This window comes from Diabrotica undecimpunctata, chromosome 8 (genome assembly GCF_040954645.1).
Source record: "Diabrotica undecimpunctata isolate CICGRU chromosome 8, icDiaUnde3, whole genome shotgun sequence".
Taxonomy (NCBI): Eukaryota; Metazoa; Arthropoda; class Insecta; order Coleoptera; family Chrysomelidae; genus Diabrotica; species Diabrotica undecimpunctata.
This window is the reverse complement of record NC_092810.1, coordinates 140,130,925-140,156,266: the sequence shown is the minus strand read 5'-3', so window position 1 is coordinate 140,156,266 and position 25,342 is coordinate 140,130,925. Positions and strand designations below refer to the sequence as shown.

The window sequence follows — 25,342 nt, the reverse complement described above, 5'->3', positions numbered from 1 at the left end:
TGTTTTTGTTATATGTCATTCCTGATATACATATTTTTTAAATCATCTGCCCCAGATTGGTCTACTACCTATTAAATATTAATTATTTTAAACATCTAAAGCGGCCACTTTACTACTTGCGAAGTTGATAGAAGTTCAGCTAGTACGAGAGTGTAGACAAGTACTTCATGCGACTTCGCTTCGCCTCTTTCTACTTCCGTTCTGTCGGTTTTTCGCGTCTAAGTCAAGGGTCCGAAGTTCATTACTCCACTTCACGAGTATGTAGAGAGTCACCTCGCCTCGATTAACTTCACTTCGTCCGAAGAACTTCGATCGAGAGTGTAGACGGCGTTTAACAATATCCCCAATTTTTGACGAACAGTTTAGCCTCCCAGTCCGGTCCTGTACACTTCTTCGTATATTGATATCGCCGAAATCATGGAAATTGTACAATTGGCATTACCTTCAACTATAGTCAATGATTATAAGAGATCAATACATACAAAAACCGCGCTCGAGAGAATTCACATCGTACATTATAACCGCTCGTGTACTACTTACTTCCTGTTTTATTCTAAAGGTGTTTATCTATAACATCTCGTACATAAGAAATATAATAAACGCCGCATATAATTCGTAATCGTTTTTAATCACATAGATATAAGCAAAGGTACGTAGTGAGCAGGTAATTATGCAGACAGCTTGATAAACATTTTGTAGTTTAGCGCAAAAACTTGTTATTAATATCGTTATTTATGAAATGAGAAGGATGTGGGTCTCTGTAGAGAAGCGTTCCAACGTCGCGTGGTTTTAATTTAAATATAATTATTCAGAAAAGGTTTTCTTAAAAGTTACATGTAACATATTTACTGAAATAAGATAGAAATGTATGACAAACCAATGAATTATGTCAATATTTATCAAATTTAATGCTGATCAATTGTTAATATAACAAAGAATTGTGAAAGAACTTTTGTTTTTTTCGAGGCGGTTAAAATTAAGAGACCGTAAATTAGTGAAGGGGGCTGGACATTAAACGCAAAAATAGTTTAGATACACGAAAGACAGTTAAGATTTAATTTCAATGCCATTCGCTTATACGTATTTCAGTCTTAGGAATCCTCAGAGCGAACTTGAGGTAAGATCTCTGAATGAAACAAAATCTTGCTGTCATATTAGCAATTATTTTTAAAAATAATGTGCAAAAGACGCTACAGCGACATTTAAAAACCAACAGAAATTCTTTCGAAATCAATTCAGGAAAATGCCAAATTTGCGCTATCTATAATTTACAATAATCAACAGTCTATAATTGAACTGACATGAAGAATCTAAAAATGGCATTCCATAACTCAGTTCTTCTTATTTTTAATACATAATAAGAAGAACTGATATGACGGATTGATAAATTGGTTGAGATATAAATGAAGAGCAATAACTACGAAGGGCTTATGCTACGGCTATTACATATAAAATACTGACGAACAATTTTAGAAAAACGTCGAAAACGCATATGACATACAACTCAGATAACAAAGATTTAATCCAAACTGTTCTTTAGGTCCGTCTTCGTTTCGTTCATAACCATCAAGGCTATGCGTATTTTCGAAACTGCTACTATAAACAGATTGGTATCGATGATGTAGAACTATGGATGGAGAAGGAGGAATTCCCTACACCCATGAAATTCATAATATTCTGAAATATCTTCCCATATCAGTTGGCCCAACGTTAGAACTATGGATGGAGAAAGAGGAATTCTCTGCATCCATGAAATTCATAATATTCTGCAATACGAGCCCCTTCCCATATCAGTTGGCCCAACGTTAGATTGATAAGAAAATTAAATTTTAGAGAACAAAAATAAAAGCGCAGCGTAAATTTTAGAAGTTTTAATGCACCGAACAACATTTTTGAATTTCCTAATTATAGAAAATATTTTATAACGTAAAGTTTACCACTGAGTTACATCCCCTTTAGTTTTAATGACATCCACAATTCTTCGAGGCATAGTTTTTACCAAGTTCTGACAAAATTCTAATGTAAACGAATCCCATATTTCTTGCAATTTTTCCTTCAATTCGTTGACGGACCTGGCAGGATGTTTTCTCAAAGCTTTTTTCATTTCGCGCCACAAAGTCCCTATCGGGGACAAGTCGGGACTGTTAGAAACCCATTCCAGAAGTGGTATGCCATGGTCTTCAATCCATTTTAAACTCTTTTGAGGTATGACACAACTTTAGTCGACGTGCTGCCCCAGATCATGACAGATACAGGAAATTTGACTTTTCTCTTCAGACAGTCGGGATGAAAAGCTTCATTTTTCCTGCGAATGTCGCGACTCCTACTGTCTCCAACACACACTTCAAATCTGGACTCATAACTCCGTTGTTTTGAATCCCATTGCGACTGAGTCCAATCTTTATGCTCTCTTGGCCATCTTAGTCTATGTTTCTTTTGTTGTAATGTTAAAAGTGGCTTTTCCTTAACGCAAAATAAAATGAATTTTTTTAAAGCCAATTCCTACTAATTTTTTCAACTATAAAACATACTTTGTAAGTACCAAATCCTAATTTGTGGGCCTCTCGGTGACATGTTGATCTAGAAACGTGTCTTTGAATAACGTCACTTCATAAAACGCTTAACTCCATATAATTTGCTCGTCGATTTTTCACTATAATGCGTCTTAATGCCTTTCGATTTGCTTCGGTTATTTTACGTTTTCGTACAGTTTTGTGACGACCGAACCTATAGTTTTGTATCTGACTATATTTCTTACACTATAGCGTGACAATTGCAACATATTGCAATTGATTGATTTAACGTAATTATGAAAAAATCAACCTATGTTGACATAAGTGAATGCATAGCCAGGGTGTAGTGAATTTTTTTATTGTTGAAAATAAATAAAAAATCATAAGGGTAATGTTTTAAATGAATATTAATAAAAATGCCATATTATTAATATGGGAACTTATAAAAACATGCAGAGTATAATTTGTTTAATGTAATCGACTTAAACTGCAAATTCCATAGGTGGGCCAACTGATATGCTAAGCTATAGCAAGCTTTTGCTTGAAGATGTGTACTTTTGCATATTTCATGTAGCACAAAGGACAGAAAACAAAATTAGGTCGTTTTCGTTCATGGCCATCGAAGAAGATGGCACCTTTGTACGCTAACCACTTGGGTGGGAAACAATTAGGAGACATTCGTTGGCCCTTCCGTATTTGATTTTGATTTTTTATTCAGCCCGAGTGTCTGATGAAGGCATGGGAGCTTGAAATGACGTTATAACATTCTACTGATCATCAAAAGAAGGTTTTCTTTTACTTCCTTCTGAATACTTCCTTACATTTTTGAGAAAACGTAAAATACCATTTTGAATGTATTTGCTAAAATAAATGCAGTTTTTGGGGTCGATTCCAAGTAGGTCTTAAATGTAAAGTCATATTTTTTTGGTACAATTTGGGAAAACAATCCATCTTCATTGCTTTCTTGCGTTTCATCACGAGCACGAAGAGGTTTTTCATCTTGTACTAGAACTATAACTACATATATCAATTAGTTTCTTCATATAATCTAAATCTTTTGTAGCTGTTTCTCTTTGGCTTTCAGTTCAGCCCTCAATATTTTCTTCGAGCAAAATTTTGTATCGGCGTGTTCAATTTTAAAATACCAACGGTGGTGGTCCGTATTAGAAATATGTACCTTATTTATAATTTTTAATTTATTTATTACAAAATTTTTACTTTTTAGTTTAATGTCTCGTTTGTTTAATATTACTCAAAATGTTCACAGATTGTGAATGATCCCAATTTTTGAGCCCCTCAATAGTTAGTGTGGGTGCCACGGCACCCGCGGAACCCATTGTGGCCACGCCAATGGCTAAACATCAACAGGTTTTTTAACATTTTTTGCTTCCCGAAAAGCTCCAGGTAAATGCGTGACAATATTTTCTCTTCTTCTGCGAACATTTCTCGTGTGCGAAAATCTAACGCTACCGCTTAGTTTCCAGCGTCGCTTCTAGTTGCAACCCTTGTACCTTGTGTCATTTCGTATCCTCTCTTGGATATGAAGCTCAGACATGTGCATTCAAGCGTCTTTAATCGACTAGAGAAACTAATTGTTCAATATATTGTACTTTTTCAAGTTCATTACTGATTAATAGTAAATAAATTTATCATCAAACATACATACATTTTAAATCTAGCAAGACCTTGACAAGAAATTTATGTCTGGATGACATAATTCAAAGAAATTTTTATAAAACTTTATTTTCTTTGTTATGCGTAGGTAAGTCGCGTGTGTCATTGAATATTGTTTGTTTTTGAGATATAGGTTAAAGTTCAATAGTTATTGCATTTCAGTAGCGTAACTGATTTCTTTAATAGTTATCGTATAATAAAAATTGCATATGCTGTTGATCTGCCTCTCATAAATTTATATTGATTTTCTGAGGTATCTTTGTTCACGTCTATAGGTAATTCTTTCTCATTTTATATTCACAATGTGGTTTAGCTTTATGGCCCTACAGTTACGTTTGTCAAAGCCGTAAGCGGGTTTTTAAAAGAATATTTTCGTAACAAAATTTATTTATAACTACAAAACTAAAAGCTCTGAAAATAATTATACACTATGGTTTCTATTTTAACCAAGATTAGTAATTCAAATTTACCGCGCCGTAATGCTTGTTTGTAATTGATCCAACCGCAGTGAAATTTACTCCACTAAATTATGATATTTTGATACTAATGACATTTATGAAATTTTCTTCTTCTTCTTTGTCAACCATTTTCCATCCACTCCTGAATGTAGGTCTCTCCCAATTGCTTCCATCTTTCTCTATCTTGAGACAATCTAATCCACTGTTTGCCTGCCACTGTTCTTATGTCATCTACCCATCTTTTTTGAGGTCTTCCCGTGCTTCTTGCTGTCGTCCTTGGTCTCCATTCTAGAATTCTCCGTGTCCACCTGTTGTCATTATATCGGGCTACGTGACCTGCCCAGCGCCATTTCATTTTTGCAATTTCTTCCACAATATCTCTAATCTTCGTTCTACGTCTTATCTCGGTGTTTCTAATCTTGTCTCTTAGTGATATTCCAAGCATGATTCGTTCCATTGCTCTTTGCGTTGTTTCTAATTTTTTAGCAGATTTTTTGGTAAGGGCTACTGTCTCCAAGCCGTAAGTACAAACTGGTAGTATGCATGTGTTATACACCTTTTTCTTTAAGTTTACAGGAATGGAGGTGTTTTTCAAGATATATGCTAATTTGCCGAAAGCGCCCCATGCCAGTTGTGTTCTTCTTTTAATTTCAGCATCTTGATTAGGTTTTCCTAGTTTGATAACATGACCTAGATATACATAATGTTCAACATTTTCTATGGTATGATTTTGTATTGTTATATTTGTCTGGTCTCGGCTCAGTATTTTTGTTTTGCTGTAGTTCATTTTTAAGCCTACCGCTCCTGAAACTGCATTTAATTGTTGTAACATATCATTTAGTTCTTGGATATTATCGGCTATTAAAACTATGTCATCTGCGAATCGCAAGTGGTTTAAGTATGATCCGTCGACGTTGATACCCTTATTGTTCCATTCTAGTTTCTTAAAAATGTCTTCTAGAGCAAGGGTAAATAGTTTGGGAGAGATGGTGTCTCCTTGTCTTACTCCCCGTTGTAGTCTTATGGGATTAGTTTTTGTGCTTTCGTCCAGCTTTATCTGCATGGTGGCATTTTCATATATGGTTTTAATTATGTTAGTGTATCTTGAATCTATACGTGCATTTTCTAGAGATTCAAGCACTGCCCATAATTCGATGGAATCGAATGCTTTATGGAAATCGACGAACGCCATATGAATTGGAACATTATACTCGGTGCATTTTTCTATCAGTGTTCTTACGGTGTGCAAGTGGTCTATGGTACTAAAATGTTTTCTGAATCCAGCCTGCTCGATAGGTTGATAGAAATCGAGCTTATGTGTTAGGCGGTTGGTTATGATTTTAGTTAGTAATTTATACAGATGTGAGAGCAAGGATATTGGTCGGTAATTCTCGATGTTTGCTTTGTCTCCTTTTTTGAATAGTAAGATGACTTCGGAGTTGTACCATTCTTGAGGAATCTTTCCTTCATCAATTACTTTATTAAATAAAATATTTAATACCTGTTCTATTTTTCTTCCACCGATTTTCAACATTTCGACTGTAATTGTATCCTCTCCCGGACATTTATTCGTTTTTAGTTGATTTAGAGCCATTCTTATTTCATAGTCGGTTATGTCCGGTATTTCTTCTGAGACGGTGTTAATTATTGTTCGTTCAGTACGTCGTTGTTGTGGTTGTGTATTTGCCGAGTATAATTTAGTGTAGAATTTTTCAATGGCCTCGCTTATTTCCTTTCTGTCTCGGACGGTGACGTTTTTCTCATTTTTTATTTCTATGATTTTTCTTGTGCCGTTTGAGTTTTTTGCTTTGAGTACTTTCATATTGCAGTTATCTTGTATTATATTTTTTATTAGATTGTTAGTATAGTTTCTATGATCGTTCCTAATTTCTTTCTTCACGTTTTTGTTTAAACTTTTGAAGCTGTCCGAAGTTCGATCTGTTCTGTTTCGTCTTTCTTTTAGTAATTTAATTGTATTAGGTTGAAGTTTAGATGTTTTGGCTGTTTTCGTGTTTGAGCATATTTTCTTAACCGATGTTGTTACAGTTACTTTTATTTTATTGGCTAGTCCGTTTATATCCATTTGTCTCAGTGTCTCTACTGATTTTAGTCTTGTGCTTAGCTCTTTTTGGTATTCCGTTTGTTTTTGAAATAGCACATCGGTGGTTGGGTATCGTTCTCGTTTAATAAGTTTGTTTCGTTCTACTCTCGTCTGTATTTTAATATTCGCTCTAACCAATCTATGGTCACTTCCGGTATAAAATTTGTTTAGTACATATATGAAATTTTAAAATTCAAAATTTATATCGACGACTTTTTGTATTTTCTGCGTTATTTATTTAATTGTTATATTTTTAGTTTGCATTTATATAAAAAACAGTTCTTTTCAGAACTATTTAGCCACGTATTAGTGTTATTAAGATAACAATATGGATTCAATGCCAAGTACTAGTGGTAGTTATCCTTTTTCACCTAAAAAACGCCGAGTAGATTTGGGTCATTCATCATCAAATGAAAAACAATGCATTATAAACATGTACAAATAAATAAAAATTGATAATCCTGGAATAAAAATAACATCCATTTCTAGCAAAAATAAAACAGGCAACAAGTTAGTTTTGCAGAATAGTTATAGTTAAAATCAAGACTTACTAAAGTAATGTGCTAATTTTAGGTGTTGCGAATTCAACTATTTGAATAACTTCTTCATAACAATCCAACATTTTTTTATTGTAATTAGAAAAACAAAAAAATGTATATTGGAAGTAAATTGGAAAAATTATTATTAAACATAAACAAACAGTTAGGTTAGAATCGACCGAGATAATCAACCAAAAAAGAAGATGTATTTGGTGACTTTTCTAGTAACTTTCTTGGGTGTGAATCTGTCTTTTTAGTTTACTCCTCCTGGTTAAAAATCAAACCATAGTAGGTATATATAGTCTCTCCATATGTCGTCACACATTAGATAATCCAGGGACGTAACTCCTCCGCCCTTAGAAAGAAGCATATCATTGGGGTGTGCTTCTTTACACAATAAATCCTTGGGTTTCTTCTTTCTTCTTGTCTTCTTTGACGCATAGTGTTACAATATTTAGTTAAATATTATGAAATTAAAATGAAAATTATATATATACAGATTGTCCAAAAATTTATTTGTTTAAAATAAATTGAACCAATGTCTTTTAAATTATATTTTTGTGTTTCTAACTTTTCTAAAATATCTTTAGTCTTTCTAAGGTTAATTGTATTAAGATTTATTGGTGAAAAATTTGAACTTTCATTTTGAAAAATATTAATAGAAGGAATAACTTTTGGAAGATTTATATGAGCAAAGTGACTTTTACTAATTTTTTCTGTTTGGAAGACTTCATTCTTGATTTTCACGGTACATTCGGGAACTGATTCTAAAACGTAGCTTCCATGTATTGGTAAATTTTCTTTTGAGTTTGGGCACTCGACAATTGCTAATTCTTCTTTTGGAACTGTAACTATCCATTTTCCATCGCTGATTCTTGTAGATTCTATCTTTTTTATCTTTACTTCGAAATATTCACATGACAATGCCTTTTTCTTGAAATTTATTAATTGGACTGCACAAGGGGCTTCTTCGGTTATCGTTAGTTTATTACTTCCTTTACATATGTACCCTTCTGAGTCTATTTCTGTGCATATATCTTCCATGTAGATATATCTAAATTCATTAAGTGCAAGGAAAGGTTTGTAAGGTAAATGAATAAGATAATTTGAGTTATTCATAGGAATAGGGAATACTTGGTAATAATCATATATTTCCGATTCAACTAATGGAATCTGTAATAAAAATGTAATTATAGAATTTACTGAATAGCTCTTAATATTTATTTTTTTTCTCGTACTGAATTATTTTTCCTATTGTAGTATCAAAAGGCATTAATTTTGACTTTGTCTCAGATTTTGCTTTTTTATTTCATTTAAAAGGATATTCAACTGGATTTACTATAAAATTATGCAAGTTATTTATTTTGGCAAACTAGATTGCAGTTTCTACTTTTTCAAAAATATCATAAATTGTTTGATAAAGTAAAGTAATTTGATTTATTACTATAAATGACTGGATATGTGTGTACATACTTTTTTCAAATAAAGCTAATTTATTCTCTATAACTTCAATTTTTGATTTTAAAATCAATTGATTTTGTGAAATGTTATTTATAGTATTATTAAAAGGATTTATAGAATCTTGCAATAAAGATATTTGTCTTAGGTCTTAAGGAATTGACTTTTAGGTTATTTTGATTATCTTTTTTTATTGTTTTATTTCGTTTTCTATTCTTTGTGTTTCTTCTTGGTCCATATTTCCTGTGATACGTCCATATGATCCAGTAATTAAAGGGATTAATGAATTTTCTAATTCTGGATAATAACTTGTTTGATTTCTTAAACTTGTGTGTAGTCTTTGAGCTTCATTTTTCAATAAATAACATTTTTGTATGACAGAAGTTAAATTGTAAATTTGTATGAATGTCCAGAGTGTAGAAATTATTTTGGAGGTACCTAATCTAAAAGGTACGAATCCTGGATATGAAGTTACATCTGACAACTTGACTTCAAACTATATTTGTTCTTCCGTCTGCCCCAATAGGATTCTGGACGATGCTGGTTCCTTCTCCCTGATCTTGGCTTTTCCAATGGGTTATGGACAATTTTTGTTCTGGACATTTGGCTGTTACCGTTCCCGAAATGTGGATTTTTTTCGTTAATCTTTAAAAAGAAAAATTGCACACGAAATTCGGCAAGGTTAATGCGAACACTGTACAATTTCGAAAAATCTAAATGACTGCGCCAGTTACGAATGGCGTTAACTTGAAAACGCTATAAAACTTTGAAAAATACTACTGACTGCGACAGTTATTTTTTTTTTAATACGAACGTCAAAGCCGTAAGCGGGTTTTTAAAAAATTATTTTCGTAACAAAATTTATTTATTAGGAACATACAAGTATGGTAACAACTACAAAACTAAAAGCTCTGAAAATAATTATACACTAGTATATATAGTCTCTCTATATGTCGTCACACATTAGATAATCCCGGGACGTAACTCTACAATTTGTACGTTGTTGAATATCGCCTCTTTGTTTTTGTACGAAAGCACTAATGCAGCTTCTTCATTTTTGTGGCGATGTCACACTTCCAAGTTAAGGTATCATATTTTATACTTGTTTTGATTACCGAACAAAACTTTTGCTTAATTATTAATTTAGTAATCAATAAATAAAGAATGGTTGTTAGATGATTTTATTAAAAATAAAGCAAAAGTAAGGACGTATTATTCCTATATACTTATAGTTATTATTATGTTATTTATACTTATTTTTTTTTTCAGTTCGAGCATACGACAATGCAACAACTTGTGGTCTGGTGTGGACGCCGAATTTCGTGGCCTATAGGTGTCGAACGTGTGGCATATCACCGTGTATGTCACTTTGTACAGAATGCTTCAAAAAAGGTAACCATGCCCGACACGATTTTAATATGTTTTTGAGCCAAGCCGGCGGTGCATGCGATTGTGGGGATGCTTCTGTAATGAAAGAAACCGGGTAAGTATGATTCATATGTTGATTTTCGAAGTGTATAATTTCTGCTTAGTTTGATCAATGCACATGCCCCAACTGATGATAAACCAGAGGAAATAAAAGAACAATTCTTTGAATACCTAGAACAAACCTACAGAAGATGTCCCAGAAATAACATTTAGATTGTATTAGGTGACGTGAATGCAAGAATGGGACGAGAGCTAGAACAAACCCACAGAAGATGTCCCAGAAATAACATTAAGATTGTATTAGGTGACGTGAATGCAAGAATGGGACGAGAGCTAGTTTTCATGTCCACAATATGAAAGCATAACCTACACAACATCAGTAGCGATAATGGATTACGACTGATAAACTTACACAAGAACATACACAAGGTTACCTGGACCTGAAAGAGGAAATAGGAACAGAAATTTGTGCCCGTAAAATATTAGGTTTGACGATGAATGCAAGAATGCAACAAAAGAAAAAAAAAAAGCCTACAGAAAGATGCGTACCCGACGAACTAGAACAACTGTAGAGAATTACCAGACAAAGAGAAGAGAAGAGGATACACAAAAGAAAAAAAACGAAACTGCTTAAATAAGGAACTTAAATATATAGAAAACATCAATAGAGAGAAAGAATTCAGAGCATTCTATAGGAATATTAACATCAACAGAAAAGAATTCAAGGCAACCACAAGACAATGGAGAAGTCAGAATGGCGACCTATTAACAACAAGGAAAGATGTATTGTATTGAATAGATGGGTGGAATACTATAACCAGGCACTTAATATAGAGGAAGAAGAAGAAAACCTGGAAGACGAAAGAGATGAGGCAAGGGAAACAGACGAGAGGGAAGAGGAACTACCAAGGATTCTTGAAGTTAAAGATGCAGTTAAAAAATTAGCCAGAAACAAATCACCCGAATAGATAACCTCTCAGCTGAACTATAGAAAGAAGGTGGCCACGATACCATAATGGCATTAGAGCAGCTTATAAAGATATCTTTGAATGCTCTAACCACAGAGGAATTACTCTTCTAAATACAGCGTATAAAATATTTTCCACAGTACGATGTCACCATATGGTACTATATGCAGAACGGATAGTAGGAAATACCAGGCTGGTGTCAGATGTGGTAAATCGACAATTTATCAGATTGCAACTCTGAAACAAATTTTAGAAAAAACACTGGAATATAGCATTGATACTCATCACATATTTATAGACTACAAAGCAGCCTGTGACTCTGTGATTAGAAGAGAAATGTTCAAAGCAATGCCAGAGCTAGGAATACCAAATCAGTTGGCAAATTTAACAAAACTAACTCTTGAAAAAGTTGAATATGGAGTACGAATTCAGGGGGAACTGTCTGCAACTTTTAAAAAAAATAACGGGTTGAGCCAAGGAGACCCTCTCTCCTGCATACTGTTCAATCTGGCTCTGGAAAAAGTAATACTAATAAAGCAGTGCAAATCCTTGCCTATGCTGATGATATCAATATTGTTGGGTTTAATAATAAACACCAACAAAACGAAGTATATGAAAATAAGCACGCAACCACAAATCCTACGACCACTTGTTATAGAAAACAACGTCGTCGAAGCAGTGAACGAATTTGTATACCTGGGAGCGCTTCTTAACACTGAAAATAATACTCATCATCTTCTTTGGCTCGACAATCCTCTGTGGATCTTGGCCTGCTCTAAGATTGGTCGCCATTCTGTTCGGTTTCTGGCAACATGTTGCCATCTTCTGATTTTTAATATCCGTAAGTCGGTTTCAACTCCATCTAACCACCTAATTCGCGGTCGGCCTTTGCTTCTTCTTCCTACAGGTGTTCCTGTGGTTAGCTTTTTAGCAATGAAAATAATACTACCGCAGAGATAAACTGCAGAATTTGACGACCAACAGATGTTGGATTCAATCTCCTCCTTAAAATTCATAATTACATCGAGAAATACAGAAATAAAACTCTACAAAACAATAATACGCCCAGTTCTAACATATGGTTTAGAGACCTGGATTCTTAACAAAAAGTAATGAAAACGTGTTAGGATGTTTCGAAAGAAAAGTACTAAGGCGAATCTGTGGAGCGTGGAGAAGACGATACATCTTTAAACTTTATAAAATATACCAGTAACTAGATATCGAAAAACATATTAAGATAGGATGTCTGAGGTGGATAGGGCATGTAATGTGGATGGAACAAAATGACTCAGCTAGAGAAACGTTCCTTGATATACCCATTGGTCAGAGAAGAAGAGGAAGACCCAAAACAAGGTTCCTTCATAACCTCGATGAAGACATGAGAAATATGGGAATACGTGCTTGGCGGAGGAAGGCGATGGATAGGGACGACTGGTGAGAATTTCTTAAGGAGGCCAGGGCCCACGCAGGGTTGTCAAGTCAGAATGATGATAATGATAATTTCTACTTTGGGTTTCCTAACGCTTCCCTTTGCTTTTATTCTTTCTCTTTTCATTTTTCTTTCTCTTGTTGCTATATTTAAGCAAACGTGTAATTTGTTATAAGTGATCATTTATTTTTTTCGTTAGATAAAGCGTTAAAATTTATGTAACGTTTGTATAAACTACTACTAAATCTATATGTGTATTATTTGTTAATTATTTTTATATTTGCAGTTTTTGTGAACGACATGGGCCGAACAAGAGATCCACCAAAGGAAAAGCGCCCACAGATCTGATGTGTGTCGCAGAAGCCATGATGCCTAGAATAATATTGCGTCTTATACAACATCTACGAGAAAACAGTCGGATGGGTACAGCGGACGCGTACAAAGGAGCCATTCAGGATGCCGACGCCTTCATAACCATGTTGTCGGATTTTAACAACATGGGTGGGTTAATGAGAAAAGTTATCACGACAGCTCTTACTAATCCACAGGTAATATACTTTCATATTATGTACCTATTTTAATTGAATATAATAAAAGAAGTGATTTATTTTCCACAAACTTCACTCCTAACACCTATAGGTGTATCAACGGTTAGAATAGATTTCCTAAATTAAAATTTTTGATGTTTTGAAAACGAATTTTTTTTTAATTCCTAGTTGATCAACATTATCTTTAATGCCATCACCACCTTTTTGTAGCGCCCTCGTTAGGTTTTTGTAATTTATTTCTCGCGGGAATCGCGACATTTGGTACTAATTGGTTACGTGACTTGCCTTTATCTACAAACTCTCCCCATTGTTTTCTGTGTACGAATTTTTTTATCCAGTTTTTTATTTTAAGTTTTCTAATATGGTCATTTATCTAGTCATCTCTATTTTAGTTGAATTGTTAAAAGTTTTCAAATACATAGTTTCCAATATTATTTCCCTTTATATTCAAATATACTTGTTTTCTCTGATATTTCAGTGCGATATTCTATCTCTTACTCACTTGGGATTTACCGAATTTTTTTTTCAAAATTGACATTTTTAAGTGCTTTTAGTGTTAATCAATTTTGGGAATTAAACTTCCTTAATTCCTTTGAAGCTACGTATAGCAATAGTGGGATAATTTCACTCACACCCGCTCTTTCATTAGTTTCGATTCATTCCACTAGACGAAAACTAGATGTCACAAATATCAGTATTTTTAATATCTGGTCATCTATTCATTCTTTCAATGTACATCCTATATTATGGGACAAATTCCAAAAACCACAACGTTGAAACCCACTATAGTAGTTTATAACTTTTCTGATACTCCCATTTCGATCATTGCCACTCAAGCTTTATCGAAAAGTTTCAATTACTCTGTAACAAGTCACGAAGCCATCTCCAGTTTTAGCTTTTCTTCCAAATCGACAAAATTCTTAAATCAAAGACAATAAAACCCCCCAACAAAAACGTTCATCTCTTGTCCGATCAATCAAAGACAACATTCAAAATGAACAACACGGAGTTTATGAAATTCCTTGTGCAGACTGCCCCCGATCATATATAGTCCAAACAAATCGTAGAATCCAAAATAGGATTTATGAACATTCCATTTCTGTTCGCAATTCCGACTCAATTTCAGCTCTAGGTCAACACCGTCTTCATACAGGTCACAAAATTGATTTTGAAAACTCCAGAACCATAGCCCCCATCCGCTTCTATAAACCAAGAATTATCCGAGAAGCTATAAAAAATGAAAAAATGCCACATTGTCTCAATAAAAGAGATGACGCCATACGGTTACCTTCGACTTAAAGACCTTTCTCATAAAGAAAATACCGTCCGCTCCACCCGTCAATCAAAATCTTACTGTCAGAAATGTTCGCGCCAACCACCGCACCAATTCCCGCGCGAATCCCCACGCTGGTCCCCACGTCAACCTCCAGCCAAGCCACGTCACCATCGACGGTATAAATGACCCGTCCTCTATTCACAGCATCAGTAATTCATTGATTACTGATCAGTGTATTAGTGTCTGGAGGCTCGGGAGACTGAGACCTCGCAAGCTCTGAAAAACGCATCAAAGAAGATGTCGAAAGCTCGGCGCAATGATAATCGACGCGGTTCTTTTTTAAATAAATATACCTTTTATAAAGGATTTTTTAATAAAAAAAAGGTTGTGATATATTAGCCGACTACAGGAAATTAACTTTTTCCTTGTGAATGAGACCATTTGTTTTCAGAGACCAGGCATTGATTCTATCTATAGAATTCTATAGTACCTTAGTATTAGAGTATAAGTCTTCATTGAATAAATTAGATTCAATAAACTATTTCATTTCTTAATAACTCTATAATTTTATTTGTTTAATTACAGAAATATCGGGTATTAAATGAAATTCCTGAAAACCCATCCACCGAATATGAACAGTATCTGGTGGAATCACGTCGACGATATGAAGAAGCTCTCGAATCGTTGCCCAATCCAGAACCCATAGAGAACTTAGTGCATAAAACGTTTCTTGAGGAATTAGTTTTCTGGACGGTTAAATTTGAATTTCCACAAAAGATCGTGTGTTTGTTGTTAAATATGTTGCCGGATTCCGATTATAAGGTATGTATAGCTTACATTAAAATATTTTTGTGTATAACTTTATTCTACAAGATAAATATTTTACACAAGGAATTTCTTCTGATCTGAAAATTCACTGTAAAACTCACAAATTTGTAAAAAATCTTAATATTTTGTAATAAAATTTCATACCTTTACTCATGAAGTAAAATTGATATACCTCTATTAAACACATAGTTTTATTCTGCAAAAATTTTTTGATTATATATGATTGTTGTTTGTATACATTATAAATACTTTATAAAATTTTATATATAGGAATTCCATTTATCTTTAACTGACTTAATTTTCTAAGAATTTTGTTATACTATTAAACATTGGGCCATACGATGATAAGTAGCTTTACAAGTGCATTTTTATGGTAAAAGTCACCGGAATTTATTTTTAAAATTTTTACATGACGTAGGTATGTGCACTTAACTCATTTACGCCTCTGTAAAGTTTGATATTTTTATCTATATTAACGGCGTTGTACATTCAATTTTTTGCATTTTCACTTTTTGCTGCTGTTAAGTTTTCTTCTGGCTCATTTAAAACTTGTTCATAAAACCACTGATGCTGATCGGAAGATATAGCTGTCCTAAGTTTTGGAGTTTTTTTTTGGATAATGCTCCAGAATTCCTGATAAGACTTGGAATACTAAATTCTTTTCACGGAGCTGGTGATGAACCATATAGGGGTATAAGGGCATATATGGGTCATAAGTTTCTTTAGAGAAGTACGATCCAAAAGATTCTGTTCTAAACTATTTTATCCCTTCCATTTATTTGAATCAATCCAAAGGATAAAATGATCCTCAAAAGCCTATTAACAATTTCATTACTACATTTGCTTGCTTGGTTGTCAGAGCAAGTGCATCATATCGTCCTATCAATAATCAATATTCTCTGCAATTATATGTATTCCCAGATTATAAAACTACCTGTTTGTTGTAAAACTAATGTAATGTACACAATGTTTGTTGTGCTCCTTGCTATTTCTCGGTCACCTTTTTGGACTAAAAGGTAACTTGTTATTCTTTATGTGTTCCTCATCGCAAGTGCTGCAGGTATCGCCTTTAGGATGTCCAGAAGACAAGTTAAACTCATTATTGAAAAAGAAGGGGTTCATGCACTCTTTAACTTTAAGTTAATGTTCTACCTGTTCCAAAGTCCAATTTCAAGCTATAACGTGCTTGATTGAAATAGACAATATTGGAGAGAGATATTTGTTGTGAATGCTTTTATTTCTTGAATAATAGGATTCCTTGGTAGGAAAACCAGAAATGTACTGAACGATGTAGTCTTCTACATCTTCAGGTGTTTTGTTTGGTCGGTTATTTTATTTCCCCTTTCTGTGTTGGATCAACTCAACCTTTTTTGTGGTTTTGACACTCTTTTACAAACAGGGATATGCTTTCTTCCCACAGAAACAATATGTATTTATTTATAGGTCGCAGTGATATAAGCACCGAACAACTAGTTACAAGCTACTTAAACAGTTTTTAATAGCTGGCTGCACACTCATGTTGTTTTAAAGTTGTAAGATCGTTATGTTTAGTGCGTACAGGTAGTATATAGTATTTTGCTTAGTACTTACCTTATTTACTTGCCAATGCATAAATAGAGTATGTGTAGTGTTTTAGAACATAACTCCTTCACGCACAAGAAATAGTTTTGTTTAATTATTTTTATGAATGCATAGAAAAAATATGTGTTGTTTATGGTTGGTTACATAACTCCTTCGTTCGCCAGAAAAACATTTGTTACTTGTGGACACTTGTCGTGTACGATGACGGTATAAGAGGGCCATTCGTAAAATAAGGTTCCCATGAATTTTAAAAATAGACAGCTTTATTTTTCTTCTTAGTGGTATACATCATTTGAAAACTTAAAACTTACGCTATTTTTCTACATAATCGCTGTTTCTGTCCAAACTTTTTTGCACAAGATGTTCCAACTTTTGTTTCCCCATATTATAGAAATCTACCGTTAATCCTTTGAGTAACCTCTTCATTGACTTCATCATCGGTACTGAACCGTAAGCCACCCAAATGTTAGAAATAAGTGATAATCACTTGGTGCTAGGTCCAGACTGTAGGAGAGAGTGGGGTGGGTACAACAGTCTAGCCAAAATCTCTCAGCAGTTGTATAGTTAGATGTGAGACATGAGGTCAAGCGTTTTCATGGAGAAACCTACCACTGGACAATCGTCCTTGCCGGCGGTTTTGGATTTCACGTCTGTCTTTTTATTGTCTGGAAGTATCTGTTGAATTTAACTGCGTTTCTTTGAGACAAAAAGTCAATTAACAGTAGGCCTTCTTCCGCATTTCACATCTGGTGGTAACAGCGATCGGGAGCTTCATCTTCGAAAGCTGCTAGGCCGGCACTGAGCAGTGCAGCTAGGCGAGAGTGGTGGATTGAGAGAGGGTTTTTCTTCTTCTTTTTCAGCGACATACGAAACCTTTTTTACGAATGACCATCGTTTATCCCCTTCATACCCAAAAACATCACATTTTTTGAACACATACCTTCTTTATGATCCCAGTATCTAGGTCAATAAATCTTCTAGAGGACTGGAATCAGCGTCAAAAAAAATCACAATACACCTTCATTCCCACTGATCACTGGATTGTGTACGTTTTGTTGCATATCCCCTTCATTCTCTCACCTCTTTCTCAATTTCAGTTGCCGGTATCTGACAGAGACGTAACTCTCAATATGCCTCTAGTATTAATACACAAACAGTATCTTCAATATTTAGTTGAAATAATATAGTAAAATGCAGTATTAATTTTTACTTAATTTATTTGTCACCAGTATCAGTAAAAACATTGAACCATAAAATAAACTATTAAATCTTAAGTTTAAATTTATAAAAAATTATCATATTGAGTACATACATACATAAATATGTCTACAGCTTAATAAGCTTGTCGTAATTGTATTGATGTATTAGAATATTGCACATCTTAAGATTCTTTATTGATCTCTTTTTTTGTTTTGTTTTACAGGAAGCATTAACAAGAGCTGTGGTTCTTCACTACAGTCGTATATCCATTATGTTAGAAAGATCCGCCGATCCTGACACGCTAAGCAATAGAGTAGTTCACGTTAGCGTTCAGCTATTTTCAAATGAAAATTTAGCGTTAAAGATGACCGAACAGCTAAATCTTCTGCACGTCATGGTAGAAAGTCTCAAATATATGATGAGCAAAATTTTGATTAAGAGCAACTTGCATAGTAAGTAGAAATGAGTTTTATCTATACTTAGAATTAACAAAAAAACTGACCAATCGCCCAGTAAAGTTTTATTATTATAATAAATATATTTAGTGATTAGTTCCCTCATTGAGAAACACTTTTCGTCATTCCTTTTTTTCAATCGAAATTTTTTTTTATCCGGAGAACAAGAAATAATAGATTAATTTTAAAACAAATCACAGAGAAATAACAATTTAACCAAGCAGCGGCGTCCAGTAAAACTGTAATGTTAGCGGTTGGTAACTAATTTAGTCACACTAGTTGTCTTTTACGTGAACGTAGGACATAAGAACATATTTCCTGTCAAGAACAGTCGATGAGGACGATAATGGAGTGCGTCTTTGAGCAGGACACTGGCGTATTTGCGATGTTGTATGATACAGGTCTTCCAATAAGGACTTTCGAACTATGACAGTTAATAGCGGCCATATTTTCGAAGCTACAACTGTCAAATTGCTGTCATTTATTCAGTCTGTTGAACTGCAACTGCACACGTGCAAATGAAAAAATTATTTTATGAAAATGCGCGCTTCTGCCATTCTAGTGTGTGCAATAGAATCCGAAGCAGTCGATTTCACGTCGCGACCAAAAAATCGGCCTTTCACAGACCACAGCTTATTAAATTTTGCGTCTTAACTTGGGCCTGCATCCTTATAAAATACAACTGACGCAGAAGCTGAAGGTGAAGGGAAACGACCATAGACAACGACGTGTGTTCGCTGAATGGTCTTTGGAGCAGGTAGAAAAATCATCTTCAGCGACGAGACCCAATTTTTGGATGAATGGATATATCAACAGACAGAGTTATCGAATTTGGCACGATACCAATTCAGATGAGATCCATGCATCCTTTGCATCCCAAAAAAGTCACTATTTGGTGTGGTTTTTGGGCTGGTAATGTCATCGGTCCATATTTCTTAGAGAACGATGTCGGCCAGGCCATTACTGCACATATTAAACCGATTATTAGTGAAACATTTGTAGGACAAATGTTACTTCTATTGTTGGGTATTGACACCTGATTCATAAATGACAACTTAACGACACAGGCAGATAAACAATGCAAGTTATAGACCATTATGGTAAGATCTCGCGGAGTGCGAGAAATGGCGTCTGTTTGTCTCGAATTACCGGACTCTTTCGACGGACGAAATAATCGGAAACTTTGCATCCAATCACTGGCGTTTCTACGATACCACATGATCGAAAGATAGAACTGCGCATGATAAACTGAATCTCAGCGAAAAATTTGTCTGTCGAATGTTAATTCTGTTACGTAATGTAAACGCCAATTATAATGAGGTCCCGCGAGTAGCGCGAAATGAAGTGTTTTCGCCTCGAGGTACCGAACGGGTTAAACGATCGGAAGCTCTGCATTCATTCATCGGCGCATCTACCAGTAGTGACGGACTGCTAAATGTTAATGTTATCTATTATGCAGAAATACTTGGGCCTCCACGGCTTCATTGTCGCAATTTACTTAACCAATGCCGCTAAAATGAGCCGTTTTCAAATCCGTTCGACGAAATCTTACCATATTTGGTAATCTCCATACTGGAGCATGTAAAAGTATTTTAATTTGGTAATAATTGTCTTTCACTGCACAAATCGATTAACTTCAGAAAATAAATAATGTAAATTTTCAAATAATAACAAATAATAAAGAAAATTGTCATTTATTGGATGGAAATAATACGAAAATAAAATTTCGATGCTATAGAATGTTTGTCCGTCCGTTTATCCAGTCTTAGATTGAAAAAACTATAATATATAGAGAAAAATTAACGAAGGATTTCGATTCAGCGCTTACAGTTTTTACAGCATAAATTGTCAAAACTAAAATACCTCCGATTTTAAGAAAATTAATAAAAACGGTATAACTCACAAACGACGATGGATACACTTATTTTGAGAACGGATTCGTAATCATCGTGCAAAAATCAAAGCGTCTTGCGTCTTGATCAAAATCCGTCTAAAAACATATCTTGGTTAACTTCCGGTCACAAAAACTGTTCACTTGCGGTGAAAATTTTTGACTTCCACTTTAGTTTCAACCTTTTAAAAAAGCTTGAGACTCCTTTCCTTTAAGGTAAAATCTTTTGCAAAAAACGATCAATTTGATTTAGATCCACAACTTTGTTTGCAAAATAAAAATTCGCACATCAAAATGATTTTCGCGCCGATGAAGATTTTCGCTATTTGTTGTTGAACTTTATTATTTGTAAAATACATATAATAGTAATATAAAAAGTAATGATTCGAAATGCTTTGCTATTTAAATATTTCAAAAAGTGGAGTTAATCGATTTGTGAACAAACTTAAGGTATTAATTGTTAAAATTTTCCTTTTTTTAGATCAAAAAGAAAGCTGCCATTACGTCGTCGATTGTGCAAAACCAGTAATGAAAGATCATTGCTATTGGCCTCTGGTCTCCGATTTAAAAAATGTACTCTCCCATCGACCTGTAGCACTTAAGTTTATGTCTGATGATGATCTGTTGGAGAGGTGGTTCGTTTTTCTCTCTATGTTTCAAGGTATAGTAAATACTTGATTTGATATTAATTATTTTAAATTGTATAACAACCACTTATTAATGCAGTAAAACTTAGTAGATCTATTATAATAAAATATACCAAAAAGTTATTTACAACAAAAGTTATTTATTTTAACGCCGTGCTTTATTTTTTAATTAAAATCTTTTTAAGTGGAAGGTGTAATTTGTTATACAGGATATTTAACAGATTATAATCACTGAAAACCGCAACAAATTCAACTATCTGTACAATTAAAAAGAGTACTAATGATATACTATAGCCATTGTAAATTTAAAGTGGATCAGCATATATTTTATATTATACAAATTTATTACTTACATTATGTGTCTAGTTCAATCAAATCTTTCCATCCAAAATAGAGCTTTCTGGATAGTCGTGTCATTTGCATGCAAAAACTGTAATTCTGTGCAGAGTTTCACCAATAGAGGGCAGATAAGTAGAAATGCTACATCTTGCAGCACGCCACATTCACTTGGGAATCTTAGTCTGCAGATAATGGTCCCCACTTCCACAAGTTGGCTTTACACTTAAGCATTCCAAAGCTCGCGATTAAGACACACAGGATTGGTAACAGGTACAAGTTCGTCTCATGGTTCTAGATCTGAGGAATAACTTTTTTCTATTTGCTTAGATGACTAGATTACAAAGATTCACTAATGATTTTTACTGATCCGAATGATAGATAATGATTGATGCTGACCATACTTATTCTGCCAACTGAAGCTCAAAAGAATAAGAACACTTTTGGTGATCGAGAAAGCCACCCTATTTGTATATCTTTTCCGATGCATCTCTCAGGATATTATTGATTATCCCTCAGGTTATTAAGTTTACTTTGAACCAATGCATTATGAGGATCCATTTTGCAGAAGAAAAAGGGGCTCTCGATGCCTCTTTTTCCTTCCCTTCCACAATCAATTTTAAAAATTTTTACTTGGAGTTCCTAAATATGTGATCCAAGTACGCTGCTTTCCTTTTCTTCAGCAGCCCACGTTCTGTCCCACGTGAACGTAGTCCAATAAAGACCAAATACCAAATGATATATTGTTTCTTCTATCTTAAAATAAGAAGCTCTATTTGGAACTTACTTAAATTTGTTAACTCTATATTATATTTTTACTTTAACCATTTTTATTTTTCCCTTACTTCTAGTTATGAACGTAAATCAACGAGAGTTGCACCAACACATAGAATTTGAACCAAATACTTACTACGCAGCGTTTAGTGCAGAATTAGAAGCCAGCGCTTATCCTATGTGGGCCCTCATTTCACATTTGACAGATGCGTCTACAGCTCATTTAACAAAAAGAGTTTTGAACGCCTGTCTCAATGAACTCAAAGATTGGTTTCATGCAATTGCATACTTAAGCACTACAGTGGTAAGTACCTTATCCCTATATACTTGTTTTAAGTATTTTATATACAAGGCGTTTTTTTTTAAATTTTATTTTTCAATATTATTTTATTTTTATAATATTATAGAATGATAGTCTGCAAGTCTCATTTCATCTGCCTCTTCATCGATATTTGGCTGTATTCCTGAGCCAAGCCGTTGCGATACAAGGGGTAACAGTGAACGAAGTCTTAGGATCAAGCGATTTCTTCTTGGATCTCTTGATGATGCATCCTCTACGTATACAGGTAAATACAAGTTCTACAATATTTTTCTTTGTATACACGTATGACAAATGAATGAATGAATGGAAAGAAACGTATTTAAGAAGCGTGTAAAATATTTCATTTCTAGTTGAGCGCTTTTGACTTGCAAAGCCATCCTCAGAGCTATGCTACAATAAAATACCTAATATAAGTAACTAATTTAAGTGTTATAATGTTTGACTTACATCAAATTTATTTGATGACTTCCAATCACAACCCAATCAGCTTGTACTGGGAGACTTTTACAGTCAAAGTTTACTCTGGGGCTATGCAGATTCGGACGCAAATGGAGACGCAGTAGCAGCATGGGCCGAAACGAGTGGCCTCACGTTAATCCATGATCCTAAACTTCCACCATCTTTTCAGAGCAAAGTTTGGAAAAGAGGATATAACCCGGATATCTGTTTTTCAAGTAATAGCCTCGAAGATCGATGTATCAAAGTAGTATATGGCCCCATACCAAAAACTCAGCATAGACCAATTGGTATAAATATCTTTCCAATTGTCAGACCACAAGCTATTCCATTCAGAAGGACATTTAACTTCAAAAAGGCAAACTGGCAAAAGTATGCAGACGCTCTAGATTCTGAGCTGCTACGTCTTGAACCAAAAGTAGAGAACTACAAAAAAATTGTAGAGGTGCTCACAAATGTGTCTAGAAAAGCTATCTCCAGGTGATGTAGACAATAATATGTTCCCGGGATGTCCAGGGAAGTTAAATAAATGAAAAATTAATTTTGATTGCATGAGGTCACTCTTCTTTCTCTAAAGTCACACAATAATTTAAAAAGAGGTTTATAGTTACAATTTAGATTAACTTATGTGTTTAAGCAACATCCAGGGTTCAATTTCATTTCTTTCCATATTTCAAGATCTTCTAAAAGGTTAATTTGTCTAAAATTTTTATTTGGAATGTTATGAAAATTTTACTATTTTTTTAAGGAGAAAATGAATGTAGTGTTGGGTTTGTTTTCTAAGTTAAAGGCTTGGTTGAGTCTCTTTTTGAGTATTGGCGTTATCTACTGTAGAAGGAGAGGAACAACTGTTGACTGCTATTTGTTAAACAATTGAAATGCCTTTATTATAATTGTCTTGGACATAGGGATGTGTTATTAGTCAGTGACAGTATTCTGTGGTTCTGTAGGCGGGCATTCTATGAAGGTAAAATATCATCTACTATTGCTCTGAAGGTATTTCCTTGTGACATCTTTTTAATCCTCAATTTTAAACTAAAATTGAGGATTATTCCCAATAAAAATAGTAAATTATCTACATATCTGTATCACAACATTATTTGTGGTTGGGAATGAACAAAAATGTTTTTAAGGGAATCATGGAAAAGATCGGCAAGTAGGAGAGATAGTGGGTTACGCATTGCTAAACCTTCAGCTTGTCTATAAATTTTATTATTAAACATGAAGAAATCTTAGGAAAGGCAAAATTTAAGTAGAGAAGTAATTTATGAACATTTAATGGAGTCAATGTTTTTTTGCAAGTAAAAGGTTATTGAGGATTGGCATGGTGTGTAGTCTGGGAATATTAGTGAAAAGGTTTGTTGCATCGAAAGAGACCATAGTAAAGTTGTTTGAAAGAGTATTTGAAGAAAGTTCTGAGATTCAATCTACAATATTGTTGACAGTATCCCTGGGAGGGTAGTTAGTTAGATCTTGAAGAAGAAAGTTAATAAATTTTTTGCTAGTAAAGGTAATGGAATATTAACAAATACTCAGTTTGTCGAACAAGTAGCAACAATGTTCTGAATTTTCTAAAAACGTGCAACTCTGTTTTGTACTTCCTTTCATCACAATATCATCTATCATCACAATAAACAATGTTCTGGGATTGTGGTTCTTTTCAATTCGTTAGTAAATAATGAAACATAGTAGTATCATATATTTTAATATATTTATTTTATTGTAGGTAGCGTTTTATGAAATTTTAAATGGTTTATGGTTGAGGAACGGGCTTCAAATTAAGGGTCAAGCAATGACGTATATCCAGTGTAATTTTTGTAACTCCATGGTTGATGCTGATCTCTACTTACTTCAGATTTGTTGTACTAGGTTGCCGTCGGAAAAGTTTTTGAACATTGTTATAGAAAAGTAAGTACCCACAGCTTTTATAAACTTTAAAATAAAATTCATACGATATTTACACCTCATTCAGAATATTGTTCATGTTCAATAGTAAAGAGGTTATGGACCAAATATATTTATGTTCACGCCAAATGGGAATAACACATGAAAAATGCATCGAATAACGTAAAACAACTGGCATTTAATAAATTTTGAACTCATTTCAATTAAAAAGTGTTTAAAATTTAAGATATTGAGTGGTAGGCGCAAAAAAAATTATCCTTCTGATTTTTTAATGATTATTCTCTGACTGCTTCCCTGACGAACAACCATATTCTGGCATAAGTTGTACAAATTTATTTTTTACTAAGCTCTTCTATAATTTTAGATTTCATATTAAAGAATGGATGAGTCTAGCTCCCTTTCAGGGAACTCAGAGCGCCTATATAGAAGGAGAGCATGACACACCAATGTTGGAAAGCTTCCTTACATTTTTAGCGACGCTTATAAGTGTCCGAACAAATTTAGGTAATTACATTTTTCTGACTTCTTGCATTACCTTTACCTTAATATTTTTTA

The 25,342-nt window shown here is 33.9% G+C and overlaps 1 protein-coding gene across 1 annotated transcript in view; it reads left to right on the top strand.

Moving 5' to 3' along the window:
• The window catches only part of Ubr3 (Ubr3 ubiquitin ligase), a 94,905-nt gene that overhangs the window by 36,554 nt on the left and 33,009 nt on the right, over window positions 1-25,342 (top strand). Inside the window, exons 2-10 of the mRNA XM_072541183.1 lie at window positions 10,013-10,226; window positions 12,855-13,116; window positions 14,978-15,214; window positions 18,225-18,453; window positions 20,829-21,008; window positions 22,182-22,408; window positions 22,512-22,670; window positions 24,609-24,790; window positions 25,152-25,291. Of these exons, the coding sequence (XP_072397284.1) occupies window positions 10,013-10,226; window positions 12,855-13,116; window positions 14,978-15,214; window positions 18,225-18,453; window positions 20,829-21,008; window positions 22,182-22,408; window positions 22,512-22,670; window positions 24,609-24,790; window positions 25,152-25,291 (1,830 nt within the window). The remainder of the gene's footprint in view (window positions 1-10,012; window positions 10,227-12,854; window positions 13,117-14,977; window positions 15,215-18,224; window positions 18,454-20,828; window positions 21,009-22,181; window positions 22,409-22,511; window positions 22,671-24,608; window positions 24,791-25,151; window positions 25,292-25,342) is intronic.